General features: G+C 40.3%; 1 protein-coding gene across 1 annotated transcript; it reads left to right on the top strand.

The window, feature by feature from the left end:
* Positions 1 to 1,334: 1,334 nt before the first annotated feature.
* LOC100845628 (adenylylsulfatase HINT3) lies at positions 1,335 to 8,357 on the top strand. The gene is made up of 7 exons (XM_014903389.2): positions 1,335 to 1,718; positions 1,907 to 1,962; positions 4,847 to 4,904; positions 6,160 to 6,226; positions 7,369 to 7,424; positions 7,670 to 7,723; positions 7,864 to 8,357. The coding sequence occupies exons 1-7, from the start codon at positions 1,455 to 1,457 to the stop codon at positions 7,981 to 7,983; spliced, it is 675 nt and encodes a 224-aa protein (XP_014758875.1). The 5' UTR covers positions 1,335 to 1,454; the 3' UTR covers positions 7,984 to 8,357.
* Positions 8,358 to 14,913: the final 6,556 nt, after the last annotated feature.

Here is a 14,913-nt window from a genome sequence, read left to right as displayed (position 1 = left end):
AGTATGACCGAGTACAAGGAGAACATACTGCATGCGCGTCAGTACTTCTCTGATTTCTAACGGTTTCCAAAGCATCCACATTGGCAGACGCAGCACCGTAGCTTATTTAGAGAGCACACCTTTTTTTTGCGAACATTGGCAAACGGCAGCACCGTGATTTTCTGAGTTGTACGCTGATTATTGTCTGTTTTCTAGAAGGAAAATGGATGGATTATACTGATGGACTGTTCATGAGTTGATATTTTGGATTATTCAGATCTATTATTGACCAGGGATCTGGTTTACTCCCTCCGTTTCATAATTTTTGTCTTAAATTTGTCAAAAAATGTATGTATTTATTCCTAAAAAGTGTCTAAATACATGTAATATTTCGACAGGAATTATGAAACGGAGGGAGTAGTTTTTTTTTTAGGGCTAGGGATCTGGTTTAGGTGAAAACAATCTGGTGTATGCGTGTGTCTTTGTGTGTATGTGGTCGAGTTTTGAATTTTCGGGCTTCGCCGATCCCTTCTCTCTCACTTGCCTTCTTTCTCCTTGTGCTGCCAGCCCAAGTAAGGTAGCGGAGACGTTTGCATGGGTCGTGCCCGTGCACACGTTGGACACTAACATTGGACATCGTCTTCTTGGCGCCGAGCGTAGTCCGACCCATGCTAGCGCGGCCGGATGTACTCTACTACGTAGCATGCTGTCGTGGGGGTGGAAGAGACGGATGAAGTTGAAGGAGGTGTGCGAGTGCTCCGCCGTGCTTTGTTGTTCATCATGGCCGCAACGCTTCTTGCGGACACTCCGCGGTGTATGCAGAACAATTGGACCTAAGCAGATTTTATAATTAAAATTAAAAAAAAAGAAACGGATTTCGCAACCACCCGAAAATTTTCGGACACTCCCGCCGAAATCCCGTCCCAAGCGCACGCCCGAACACGCAACAGCAAATTCCTGCGCACGACACAACACTGACAGGTGGGCCATGTGGTTCACAGTGGAGCCCACCTGCCCGTGAAACAGCCGCAAGGTCGCACTCCACGCGTGTGCGCGGCTCCAAGGCCAAGCCGCCATTTAACGCAACTACGGCCACTCCTCCCCCAAAATACGACACTGAAACCATGTCCCCAGCAAACTCGGCCTCACCGGTCATTGATAGTTGGAAGGATCTAAACCTTGTCTACCGAACGCCAAATCCCCGCGGCACGGGATAATCTGTACTGACAGGTGGGTCCCTAGTCAACAAGTGGTCCACATGTCAGTGAAACACGTGAGGAGCGGAGCCTCCAGGCGTACGTGGCCCCACGCCCCGGATAAAATGCAGAGACCACACAAGCAAAGCAATTAAGCAACCACCCTCTGCGGCCCCCTCTCTCTCCCTCGCCTCTTGTTTTGTCCTCTCCTCCTCGCCGCGCACGAACTCCAGAGCAAGCGCACGCGCCACCACCGCCATCCCGAGCCGAGCCCCCCCGATGTCGACGCCGTCGGGCTCGCCGGCGCCGGCGACGGACCGGCGCCTCGCCTTGCTCCTCTCCCACCTCCGCCCGTCCGCCTCCCCGCTCGCAGGCGGCCCCGGCGCCCCCCGCGCCAACGCAGAGCACCACCAGATGATGGCAGCGGCCGCGGCGGATTGCCTCTCCGCGTCCCCATGCGCAGGCGGAGGGACGGGGCAGTCCTCGGGTGGCGGCTACTGCGTGTTCTGCGAAATCGTGAAGGGCACCTTACCGGCCACGAAGGTTCGCTCTACCACCGCACATACCCGCTCTGCCCTCTTCTGCGTAATCGCTTCGCTGCGCGTTTGGGGGCCTCTCCACTTGTTCTAGTTTATTCCCCTTCCCTTCCGTTGATTCCCTCGTTGCAGTGTCGAATTACTGGCCATTTCTGATTTCGTTGGTCGAATTTGTTGTGCTGTGCGTTTTGGCAGCTCTACGAGGATGATACGTGCTTGTGCATCCTGGATGTTAAACCACTCAGTGTTGGGTAAGACGCTCGTGTCTCTGTCTTCGCTCCTTTCTGCTCTCGGTTTGGTTCACGTGACTTGTGATTTGGATGATTCGTTTGGTTCCATCGCTAGTTTGTGAAATTTTGTTGGGTAATTTGTGCTGCTTTCCTGTTTTCTGAAACTACGCGTTGTTTTGTTTGTACGATTGATTTTGTGTGGATTGACACATAAGTGCAAAATGGGGTTGTAGCTGAAATTTGTATGGGTATACTAGTGGCGTAGAGACGATAGTTCCGCCAGTACCAAGAGTTGCTTAGTCAGACGTCAGTCGCCACCCATTAGTTCACACGATAAAGGCACAATGCCACAATGGAATGCTCAATTTTACTTGGATATTGAAATTATGTGGCCATAACAGTTAGAATCAACTGTGCATGTTGCATTTTCCTTGCTACACCTTTTGCTGCACACTTAACGTTACGGTGCTTTCAATTTTATCGGAGTGCAGAACATATTGCTTATTTTCTTTGTTGGCACTATATGTCTGCTATTTTGTTATGTTTGATTCTTATTGGTTGATACAGAAGGTTAAGAAATGTTGCTGCTGGACTTGTAGTTAAAGGTGAAAAGGAGGATTGATTTTCTTTGCTTTTGAATAACGTTAATAAGGGTCTGATCCTTAAGTTTTTCAAGTAACAAAAAGGTGATTAATAAAATGCCAAACCATTGGCCTTGTTGAGTGATTTTGTTTTTCCATAGCGCAATTTCATTCAAAGAAAGCCCAAATGTGTTTAGTAGATATGTTGTGTTGGATGTGGATTCTCACAATAGGCTATGCTATATTTCAGATACAGCACTAGTTGACAGGTTTAATGCCAGACTGCCAGGTCGTGTTTGGATGTGGACACTCTTGATGATTTAGTATGTCTGTTTAAGATATTGCACCAGGTTGGCAGTGTTAATGCCCAATGTAAATATGGCTGCTGCATGTCTGGACCAATGAGTTCTGAGCTGAAGAAAATATCAGAGTTAGCCAAAACAGTTCTGCACGCACACTTGTAAATATGTAAAGTAATAACTCCCTATTCCACTTTAAATGTTAGTTTAAAGTTCCCTGCTGCCATGAACTGTTTTTTTTGTCCCAATCCTTGAGAGCATAAATGCAGTTTTGATGCCTAAACTTTGAACATATGCTTTATACCATCAAATTACCCCATACACTCTACAAATTGGTGCCACTTGTTAGTCCTGTAAAATTGTACGTAAAAGCTACTTTTCTTTTCTATATGCAAAATCACATTTCGCTGATACAGTAATGATCAGGTCCATAATTGTACTTCTCTTGAGATAGCATATCAGGTTTTGATACTTTAGTACCATAGGAACCTCTTATCATGTACAACACGTAGCATTTTGTGTCTGTAAAGGAGTCGACTGACTATTATCGGAACACTTAAACTATTGTAGCATATTACTGAATGGGACTTATATGCTTGCAATTAATTAGTTTGTCAATGGGAACAACAGTCACATCAATGTTCTAAAAATAAATGGGCACAGATGGTTAATTTTTGTCCAGCAAAGAAATTAGATCAATCTCATGCTCGTTCATGCAGCCCTCCCGCTTACACCACTCTTCCCTCTCATGCACCACCACAGAACCTCCTCTTGCTTTTGCAACCACCTTCCGTAATTATGGATCACATGTGAGCAACTTTCCCCCACTATATAAGGAAAGTTTATGGTAATTGTTACTGATGAATATTTGTGCCATTTTCTCAGAAGCGCACTATGTGCACTACATTGATGACAGATTGAGTGATGTATCTCTTTAGTCATGCGATCTTATTGAGTGCTGTGACTGGCTTAATGTATCTAGTATCTAATATATATGACCTTGTAGGATCGATCAGCGTAACTATGCCCTGAATGACCAGTGGCTCTCTTCATCTAGATACATTCTACATTCCTCTAATGATTTTGATTGGTGGTTCTTCTGATCAGCAATTTCAGTATTGCAAGAATGTTACCTATCTGTTAAATGCTTTCTTTATATCGCACATATTTATCTGTATTCTCTTGTTGAGCCAATGGCGTGGTCCACAGGCTGCATGCTGGTCCCTAGTATAAGAAGCACATGTTTATAGTTGGAAATATCAACTATCAGGTTATACTGACTATGTACCACATTTAATGGAGTTTGCAATAGTAAGCACTTCTAAATATCAAAACAGCTGTGACATGCTTCTATTTGCTGAAAATCCAATATATCAATTTAGTATCTGTGTACAGTAGTGCAACTTATTTTGTTTAGTCAAACTCCTTGACATAACAGTGTTAGTTCTTATTGTGTAAGATGGACAAATAAGGACATGCCTCCAGTTTTCTGGTGCTGATGTGGCGTCTTGCATGATCATTCTGTAGCTCAGATGCTATGCAATATTACTCCAATCATATTTAGTGGCACCCCATATGTCCGATGGGCACACACTGCATGATATTATTTATAACTTCATATCTCGCGGATGCCTGTAATCATTGCAACAGGTCCATACAACCAATTGCATTCTTGTGATTCTGTTATGGAAGCTTTACCTGTTAATTTGATTTACTCTTCATTCGGATGCTATTTGTATATAGGACAGAATGAGAAACTTATCAGGTAAGAAACAAGAAATGACCAAACTGAGTATTGATTTTGTGAACTGTGCTGATTTAGTTCTAAAATTATTTTGAACAATGTGACAGTGCTCACCAGCTCAGGTCAATTTACTGCCTAAATATTTTTTTCTTTGAACCTACACTTCCTGTTATTGGTCTTAGTTCACGGTGCTTGCTGCATTGCTATTTCATGTGTAATGAATTGTCATATGTTCACAGTTTTTCCCTGTTAGATCATGGCCCTCTCTTTATCACTTGCAGGCATTCCCTGGTCATTCCAAAAAGCCATTTTTCATCACTACAAGAAACACCGCCATCTGTAAGTTTCTGTTACGATTCTTTTGAATGATGTGTTAGTTATGATGGCAAGACACAAGAGCTTGATACTTATGTAGAATGTTTGTGGACACAATCTATTTATTGTTGTTTAACTTGAAACTTATGGGAGATTAAGTCTATTTAGACTGAAATTTATTTGGATTTTCTCTTGTCAATTATTATATGGATTATGAAGCGCTCCATTCGTTGTTATTTTATTCTTATGCAGCTAAGTCAATCAGCATTTCAATCTATCATGAATGCAAATCATGTAAGAGACTAAGAAGTTCATAAATCATGGTCTAAGGTTGTTACAGAAGGATTTTACCTTTGGAATGTCAGTAAATGAATTTCTCCCCCTCTTTCACTCAAAATAAAATAGTAGTATTGAGGAACATATCTTGTAGTCGCAGAATCCAGATGGGCTCATCGTACCAAATGGAATAAAAAATTACAGATGTTTGCTATTTCCAAGAGATGACTCTCTTGTACTCATTGTCTCCTAATATAGGTCTCCGTCGGATCCATGCAGTCAACTTGTCAAAACTTTGACCAGTAATTGTGTAGACGAAATAATGCCATTGGATTAAGGGGAGGAGGGGGTGGGGGGGGGGGTTAAATCCTCGTCACATAAATTGTCCACCTATGGAAGCTTTGCTTCGGGACTGAGCAGGTAGATCCTTGCTTGGGAACCGAGTGGGTAGATTGAAGATGTTTGATGTTTCATTCCTTGGTTAGAAAATGTGTTGAAGTAGATCCAACTCCATATGAAGCTAATCCAAACTTGCTGTAGAAGATCCTTAGTTTTGGTTCTGTTATGTCTGTTAATATAAGTATAATTGATTGAGCTAGTGGTTTCTTGTTCTTGTTCCCTTGGCCCCTAGGAGGAAACTATTTTTCCAGTCTCATAGATTAACGGAGGGATCTAAGATCATTCTCAGGGCCTGGGTTGATCATATCACTTAGCTTATCAGTGGAGTTGAGTTTGCTCTCCTTGTAAATGCTAGCATGCACATTCCCAGGGCCCTCTTGTACATATTTAATCTGGCGGCCTATTGGAGCACCTCAATAAAAATGCTGTTGAATTCATTCCTGCTATATCCTGAAACTTATTCCCGCTTTGTGAATAGATAAAAAAGTCCATCTACCTTGCAATAAAAAAATTCAAAATAATTATCTGTTTAATTTTACTATATTTTATCCGTACTCCACATTGTCTGAACCATGGAGATTTCTTGAATAACTTTCTAATCTAGGTGCTAGGAGCCATATGTTCTAAACTACCGCTTCTTGCCAAGGCAATCACTGAGGCTACTCAATGCGGTACGTAACTACAGCTTTAACGTCACTTATCCTTGCACTTCTTTTCTCAATATGGCTTGCATTGTGTTAACCTCAGCCTTATATATGGGATCTTAAGAATACAAATGAAACAATTTGGATGGCATAATGCATGTCAGGGTTCTTTTGTACCACATTCTTGAAGGCATAGTTATTTTGTGTATGGTATGTTGGTTTGGTAATCAAAATTACCTGCCAAATTTTTGGCAGCCTATGATATTTTGTCCTTTATCTGGTTGGTTGCCAACATTTGGGTACCTATGGAACCTTGCCCACCTACCTCACATTCCCTTCACAACCCTTGCCAAAAATTTGGCCAATAAAAAGCCAAGGAATCTGTAGCCAAATCTTTTGGCTAGCCAATGGTTAGCAAAAATTGGCAGGGCATGAATTGGCATAAACCGGACATGCCCACTATGTTGTTTGCTGCTAAACTGTATGTATTTTACCTTCATTGCCAATTAGCAGTTATATTTACTGAACACTAGCGAATTTTATTCTGGACTTTATATTAACTGTTTATAAGTTAGATATATGTGTATCGTGGTTATGTTTTAACTAGTTTGGACCATAAGGGATTATAACATGTTTTGTACTCCCTCTGTCCCATATTAAGTGACGAAATATTACGTGTATCTAGACGCGTTTTGGGTATAGGCACATCCATATTTGGGCAAATTTGAGTCACTTAATACGGGACGGAGGGAGTACTAAATTTGCTCTGTGTATTATTAGATTGATGTTGTAACGCTTGCATGCTGCACTGGTGTGCATAGCATCTTACTTTTTTTTGTATCTTATTTGATCATATATAGATGTTTGTTGTTTCATAATTCTTCCCCAGCATTTGCTTGTTAATCATACTGAGGGTTGTGTGATGAAACTCATCCATAAGATCTCGATGTGCAGAGTTTCCTAAACTGAACATATTACTCCTTCCGATCCATAAGAAGTGTCGGGGATTTGTACTAACGTTAGTACAAATTTGCACTAAGTCCCCGACACTTATTATGGATCGGAGGGAGTACTTTTTTTTTGAGAGAGAGGGGGGGGGGGGGGTGGGTGGGTGGGATCCCCACCTGAACATATTACTTGGTTTTACTAATATTATCTGTGGAATACAGATGCATTCAATGTGCTAGTCAACAATGGAGAGGAAGCAGGACAAGTCATTTTTCATGTGAGCAATACATCTCACCTGTTGTTAACAGCACTGAAGAAATGTCTTACGGAGTACTCCCTCCCTTCCATAATTCTTGTCGAAGTATTACATGTATCTAGACGCTTTTTACGAATAGATGTATCCATTTTTGGGCAAATTTGAGACATGAATTATGGAACGGAGGGAGTAATAAACTAGCAGTAGAATTTTAGTGTCTGTATCTGTCAATACTCCATACCAAGTTTATTGAGTTTTGGTTGCAGACTCATGTCCACATCATTCCCCGGAGCAAAGATGATGGGCTGTGGTCTTCAGAGGTAATAAGAAATTTATCTCAAATCTCCATTTGTGCCTCCCAAATGTTCAAACTATGTGCACGTTATGTTCATTGTATAGTAGGGAGATTTTGTCATAACTTCTATTGGTATGATAAACTTAAGCTGTGAATATACTGCAGACCTATGAAAGGAACTTCCTAGAGGATAACCAGGACACTAAGAATCTTGTTAGCTGCATCAAGGAATTACTCCCTTCACCTGAGGACTACAGTACTGAAGGGTCAACAGTACCAAAGTAATTCTGGAACAAGACAGTAGATAACCAAGTCAAAAGGCAAATTTTCTGTTTCTTCTAGCACAGCTTGAAGAACATTGCTGGAAGATGAATTCATGTATAGTTCTACCTCAGGCCTCGAAGTTTTGACACTAACTGGCTCAGCAATCATCATAGAAAAGCCAAAATCAGACGTAGATCGTAAGGTCATAGTTGATACTTGATAGAGACCCAATGCATTGTGTAAAGAATTAGTCAAAATAGGTTTCTCGAAGTCACGGTTTTAAAGCTTAGTGTTGGCTGATGGAAGTGAGAACCGGCAAAACCTTGGATGGTGCATTACCATCTGAACAATGTTTTGATATTTTGGGCTAAAAAATGTTTGGATATTTCCAGCTTGGTCTTGTGCATAAGGTAGTTTGCGCTTAGCTCCTTCTCCCGTTTCAATTGGTTTTTAAAATTTGAGCTTGTTGTCTTTTGGACAATTTTAGAATGCAGTTGTGCAACGGAATAAACTTTTAACTCTGTCTACTCTATCCACCATGGTGTTAAATTACAACAAATTTCGTACAGTGTTGTATAATCTGGAGGCATGTTTTCAGTATACTCTGAAGTTGTGAATAATCTGCTCATAGCATTGTAATTCCTGCATTCTAATTAGTCTGCTGATAGTATTGACAAAGCTGTTTTTTAAACCTTGTCCATGAGGCATCAATCTATTTCCTCTGTCTCAAATTTGTCCAAATATGGATGTATCTATGTCTAAAAAGCATATAGATACATGTAATATTTGAACAATTAATATGGATCGGAGGGAGTATGAGTAAAAAAAAAGACTAGGCCAACACTGATACAACACGATCCAAAAGACAGTGCACAAGGCACACCGCGTGACTTGGCTGCTGTCGACACGCATCACTTGCTCACTGCTACTACATTCAACAACGAACCAATCTTTAGACATTCAGAAATCTGCATATGTGCATGCGCGGTCGTCATCTCCGGCAGCGAAGGGAGGAGGCGCCCGCTGTCCACGGCGGCGGCGGGGCACGCGCTATTGTCATCTTTGAAGAAGGCGGCGGCGGCGGATTGACAAAGAGTTCAGATGTTAAGAATTGGGAGCAAAGGAGATACAGACAAAACAAAATGATTCAAGTGTGTTCTTTATTGATGATCATTGTATATAAAAGATTACAAATGGTGCCACCAAAAGATGTCTATTGGAAGAGATGCCACCAAAGAATAACAGTTACATATTTGAGAGAGAGTTTAAGGGAAAGCATGGATTTCTACATATTTAACATGTGCTAAATATAATTCTAACACTCCCCCTAATCTATGCTTGTCCTCGCGATCATCTTGAATAAAGATTCCTCCAAAAACCCCATGGAAAAAAAATATGAGGAGAATGGTGTATGATATGTTGCTAAAACTCCTTTAAAACCAAGTGGGAAAATAAGGAGAAAATGTTACAACATATAATGATTATTGTCTCCATGATAACTCATATGAGAAAAACCTTAAATAAAGGAAAAACCCCATGAGTTTAGAGAACAATATTTATGTCTTGTATATTTCCTTCAAAAACCTCGGTAGGGAAAATTAAGAAATATGACATGAGTATGCCTTGTATACTTCTTTTAAAAACCCCAATGGGGAAAATAGAATGTATGACATATGGTCTTGTGTTGATATTACCTCATTAAAAATCTTGATGAGAACCGTAAAGTAAACTCATAAAGGGAAAAAGAGTGTAATATAATGTTTGAATAGGTTATAACTCAGGAAGATACTCCCCCTGAGGTTCGTGAGGATAAAACAATCTTGGGGCAATATGAATAGTGATATTGCTCTTTATATAACCTGTTTGCATCCATGCAACACAAGCAGCATTATCTTTGTAGATAATGGTTAGTGATTCAATGAAACCAATACCACATAATTTATATGTGATTTATCATTCTGTGAAGACATGCACACATATGCGTGATGTCCATGGTAATTCCAGAATGATTGGTGGATGTAGCCACTAGAGTGAATGAAGTTTTTAAAAACTTTCTTAGGATGGCTATCCCACCATGTAGGAACACGAAGCATATTTTGATCTAACTTTGTGGGATCTAATAAGTAGTTAGAGTCAGTTTATCCGATGATATTGGAGTTATGATATCTCTTGTCCATCCTCTCATGGTTTAAATGGATCTTTCTCTACGTCTAGAGATTGAACAACCATGAGAGATTCGATGGATAAGATTTGTTTATGTTAAAAGAATTCCAACACTTTCTGGATATAGGTAGCTCGGTGTACCATAATACTTGAGATAAGATTTTCGAGTTTTAAACCCAAGTAAATTTGGTTTTACCCGGATCCTTCGTCTCGAATTCCGTCTTTAGTTGATTGTATGTTTCATCAAACTTCTTGATGTATACACTTGGACAATCTTCATTGTTTGAGTAGTCCTTCAGTGGAAGAAACTCATTTAGTCGGTTGTACCAATTTGCTCGACTATGTTAATAAGACATGTAATGACTTATTAAGGTTTTACACTATACATGTTGTGTCTTTCATGTGTATTCGAAAAATGGGATTCCTTGAGGAACCTGTATGTCCAAATCAAGTGACTCATAAAGATATTTTGTCACCACGTCTATCAACTGCATAAATAGACGATTTAAAACTGCCATTGAAATATGTTATCGGAAAATGATTCCACACAAATATGGAGAATTGGTTTCGGATATCTGCGTGAACCCTTGTGCTACAAGCCTCGCTTTGAGTCTCACCACCTCGTTTTTTCATTCCAGTATCGGAAGAAAAATTGGTGTAGGTATTACATTTGCTGATACCTTCCTATTATTGAGTGAAGCTTATTCTGCTTGTATTGCATCCTTCGATTGAATCCAGTCCGAGTGTTTACACACTATGCCATGGCCCTGGTCTTTGGACCAGGATCATTTGGAAGGTTGTTTGCAATTATAGTGCAGAAATGTATGTCGACAATTTTGTAGTCTTTTGATGATTCTCCAAAATCTAGATATGTGTGCATGATTCCGTGTGTAGATCAAACACACATGAGATCATCGTATAGATGGATATTATGTACCCTAGTTTTCCAATGTGGTCAAGTCTAGGTATTCCGATGTCCCAGTCATTGTGTGCACTATTGAGCTGGGTTTGTAGAGGTTTGCCTTCCACTGGGCGTATACTACCCATTTGGTATCTATCAACGTGAAGTTGAATTGCATTTACTATTTTTTGAGAGTATACTCAGAACTTTCCTTTGTTGCTTGCGAGAAGCTAAATCATGTATTGTGACCGTACTTCTCCCCCTCATGTATTGAATGGAGAGTTGAGTGGTTTTTTAATCGGTAGCTCCACTCTTTCAGGCACATTAGTGGCATGATTAGAGGAAATGATACCTTTGTAGTCAGTAAATGAGTATGGCAGATTATTTGCAATGTATTGCAAATGAATGATTTTCTGAACTTGAGGTTCAGATCCTTGTGTACGTGGATTTGAGGAGAAAATTGCTAGACATTCTTATTGATTTCCTGGCATTCTTTCTGGTACTTGAAATCTCCCCCTAATGCCTGGAAATGCTCATGGGTGATATAGACAGTGTATTGGTCATAAATAACTCCCCTTGACAAAGACTTGAGGTATTTGTAAGTGACGGAAAATACAATTATTCCTCACATAGATCCCAAATCTGTGAGGGGCCATTGATGTACGCTGGGGTGGTGATATCGGTATTTAACCGAATAATCGCAGATGGGAAATCTTTGGTAGATGTCCACGTATAAATAGGATAGGGGAATTATTATGATATGCAATTGTTTACTTATGAATTAAGTCAGTAGCGTGTAGAACTGCGTGACCCAACATGAGGTTGGTAAATTGCAAATCATTAGTAAAAATCATGTGCAATGAGCTATATCCTTTGATCAGATATTCAAATCAAACCATTTTAAGTTTGGACATATGAGACATAGTGTTGAGCTTCACCCCCCCCCCCCCCCAAACCATGCAATAATCATTAAAAGCATGTGAGGAAAATTCTGCAACAATGTCAATTCGAACTGATTTAATTCGATATTCAGCATTATGAGCTTGTAGTTTACTACATTGGCTCATTATTTAGCATATACATGGTTTTGTGTGGATAGAAGACACACGTGAGACATCGTGTAGATGAACTTATTGAACCATGAAATACAGGAAAAGTCCAGACCATGGTTGTATGCAACCACAATTATCACTTTGAATGTGTTCAAGGAATTTGAGTGGTTTTGCTAGTATTTTGAGATATGAAGGTCCCAAATTTAGCTTTTATGTAGCATAAATAGTGCAAATGGAATATGAATATTAAGGAATTTTAGCACCATTTAAACCATGACCAATGGAATTGGAATTGCTAGTAATTTTCCACATCATCCCTAATCCAGGGTGACAATGGCGACTATGCCACATTTGGAATGTAGTGACATTCTGAGAAATTACCTTATGCGCAACATTTGCTACGGGTCTGATGTATGTGTATTACAATATAGATGTGCAAGAACGAATTTCTTGAAATATTTATTTGCCATATCCGTTATCTTGGTAAAGAGAATATATTCCTCTTTGTTGTCATTATGGTTTTCTATATGAAAACCATGTTTACGGATATCTCTACAGCTCAGTAGGATACGAGTTGAATCTGAACACTATAGAGTATCCTGGATAGTCACTTGTGTACCCATAGGGAGTGTAATTATGGCACGTCAGGAGCCAAAAATTATTGTATCGTGTATAGCGATTGTAAAGATCACTCCATTCTCCGTAGTAAGAGTTGGAGAATTATTTATTTTATTTCCCTATGTGTAGAGTTTGTGACGCTAGTGTCCACCAGGCACAATTCCTCTTTCATCACATTGACTCCCATAGAAATCTATATATGGAAATGTAGAATTTATTTGTATCAAAGTGCTGATACACTATATTGTGATATACAATATAGAATGACAACAACAAGGACATATGTGTATGTGTTATTACAACAGTCAAATGGACTTAGATATAATATCTATGGAGTGATGGGACTATTTGTAGTCGCCAAACATGTTATTCGAGTTAAACTCCATTGTCATATTCTCCGTGCCCATAGGATTGACCGCTGGAATGCCTCATTGTTGCTTTGTTCTAGGAGAACATCTTGCGGACAATCAGTTTCCTTGATGCTGTCAACATGGATATTGAAGTGAGCTTCAAATCTTTGACCTTGGGCAGGTCGGCTGTCCCAGGATTGTTGATACAGATTGACCAGATGTTGTGGAGTCATATGCGTGTAGCATACACACTTTGGACAAAGGCTAGTTTTAACATAGACTTTGCAATGCCTTTCCCATGATCTGAAGCATGTGGATATTTCTATCCAGTAAGTATTCAGACTTGAGATTTGGATGAGTATGGTACAAAGCACCATAGTTTTGCATTTCTGTTAGTTGGGCATCACGTCTTGAAGAAGTTGGAGTATACCCACAATCTCATGGGATGCAATGTAGACCTTTTATGTCCATTATACATGTAGGATAGTTGTGACCGTTGAGCGCAAGCTCGTTGAATTGTATTTTTCCGGTCATCTTGACCTATATGTAAACCAGAGATTTGATTAATTTACTTGTGAGTAAATTAAATATCATCATGGTTACGTTGTAAAAACATTTGCAAAATTTGAAAGTTCAAGTGAAGACTTGAATAATATGATGTGGACCTCAAATTATTAATATAACACTTTGAAGATTATCAATAAAAAGTGATATAGATCTCTCAGTAATATGCGAAAAATTCGATGCTTTCAATAAGGTGTATGTTCTCATGGAACATTCAACGCCATTTAGCATTTTACCGTTAGTGAAAGTCTATACTACCTTGTGTTATATTTAATTTAAATATTAAGGAGAGCACATTGAAGGTAGTCATTGTGTCAATTTCTGACATAACGTAGACCTCTCAGTAGTACGTGAGAAATTCGCTGCTTTCAATAAGGTGTATGTTCCCACGAAACATTCAACGCCATTTAGCATTTTACCGTTATTGAAAGTCTGTAGTAACTTGTGATCTCAAATATAAATCTAAGGTAATCATCTTTCAAATTTGCAAAATCCAATATTTATTAAGCCAATTGAGCATTTAAACATCTTGGGCTTAATATAAGCATATAATATTGTCGTTGTACCAACATTCATGTTGTACGAATTGTTAAAAGCAAATACATTTGAACATGAAAACATTTACATTCATACGTATTCTGGAATTTAAAACTCAACAAAACAATGCATGGAGATGTAAATAAAAATAGAAATAAACTTGATAGCCAAAACATGATAAGTTTGTGTATACAATACTGTTAGTTGGACTTGTTTGCAAACTAGTAAGCCTGAGGACCTACAGAAAAAGAAGGGATGTTGGCGGAATTATAATGAAGTATGAGGACTAAATCAAATATTGTCAAGAATTCCCCATCCATCCCATCGGTTGGGGATTCACCCCGAAACCACTGCCGCCGCCGGATCGTGGTGGAGGCGAGGGGCAGGGACTGTGGCCGAAGGGCGAGCGCCGCCTCCGCTCCACCGCTTAGCCGCGCCGCTTAGGGCCCGTCGTGCTGCCGCTTGGGCAGAGGCAGTTGGACGGCGTCACCGGAGTATTGTTGTGCGGCCTAGAGGGCCGTTCGTTGCCGTAATACGTCGTCTCCATGTTGGGGCGAAGGCTTCCCGCTGCGTTGCCGGAGACGCTGGAGGCAAATGGCAAAGCATCACCGTTCATGTCGACAGAGGAGAAAAGGAGGAGGAAGTCGTTGCGTGGGGAGGCGTGAGGTCGCCGCCGTGCCGCCACCGATCGAGATCGTCGCTGTGCCGCTGGTTTGATTGCTTCGCATGCTTGAGGGCCGCTTCTTCTCTTCCTCCAATATCTCCG

This window comes from Brachypodium distachyon, chromosome 4 (genome assembly GCF_000005505.3).
Source record: "Brachypodium distachyon strain Bd21 chromosome 4, Brachypodium_distachyon_v3.0, whole genome shotgun sequence".
Taxonomy (NCBI): Eukaryota; Viridiplantae; Streptophyta; class Magnoliopsida; order Poales; family Poaceae; genus Brachypodium; species Brachypodium distachyon.
Note: the sequence above shows the minus strand (reverse complement) of the source record. Positions and strands in the feature narration are given on the sequence as shown.

Coding starts and splice junctions, on each gene's coding strand:
- LOC100845628 (XM_014903389.2), top strand. CDS start 1,455: ATGTCGACGCCGTCGGGCTCGCCGGCGCCGGCGACGGACCGGCGCCTC. Junction 1,963..4,846: donor GTTAAACCACTCAGTGTTGG/GTAAGACGCTCG, acceptor TATCACTTGCAG/GCATTCCCTGGTCATTCCAA. Junction 4,905..6,159: donor TACAAGAAACACCGCCATCT/GTAAGTTTCTGT, acceptor TTTCTAATCTAG/GTGCTAGGAGCCATATGTTC.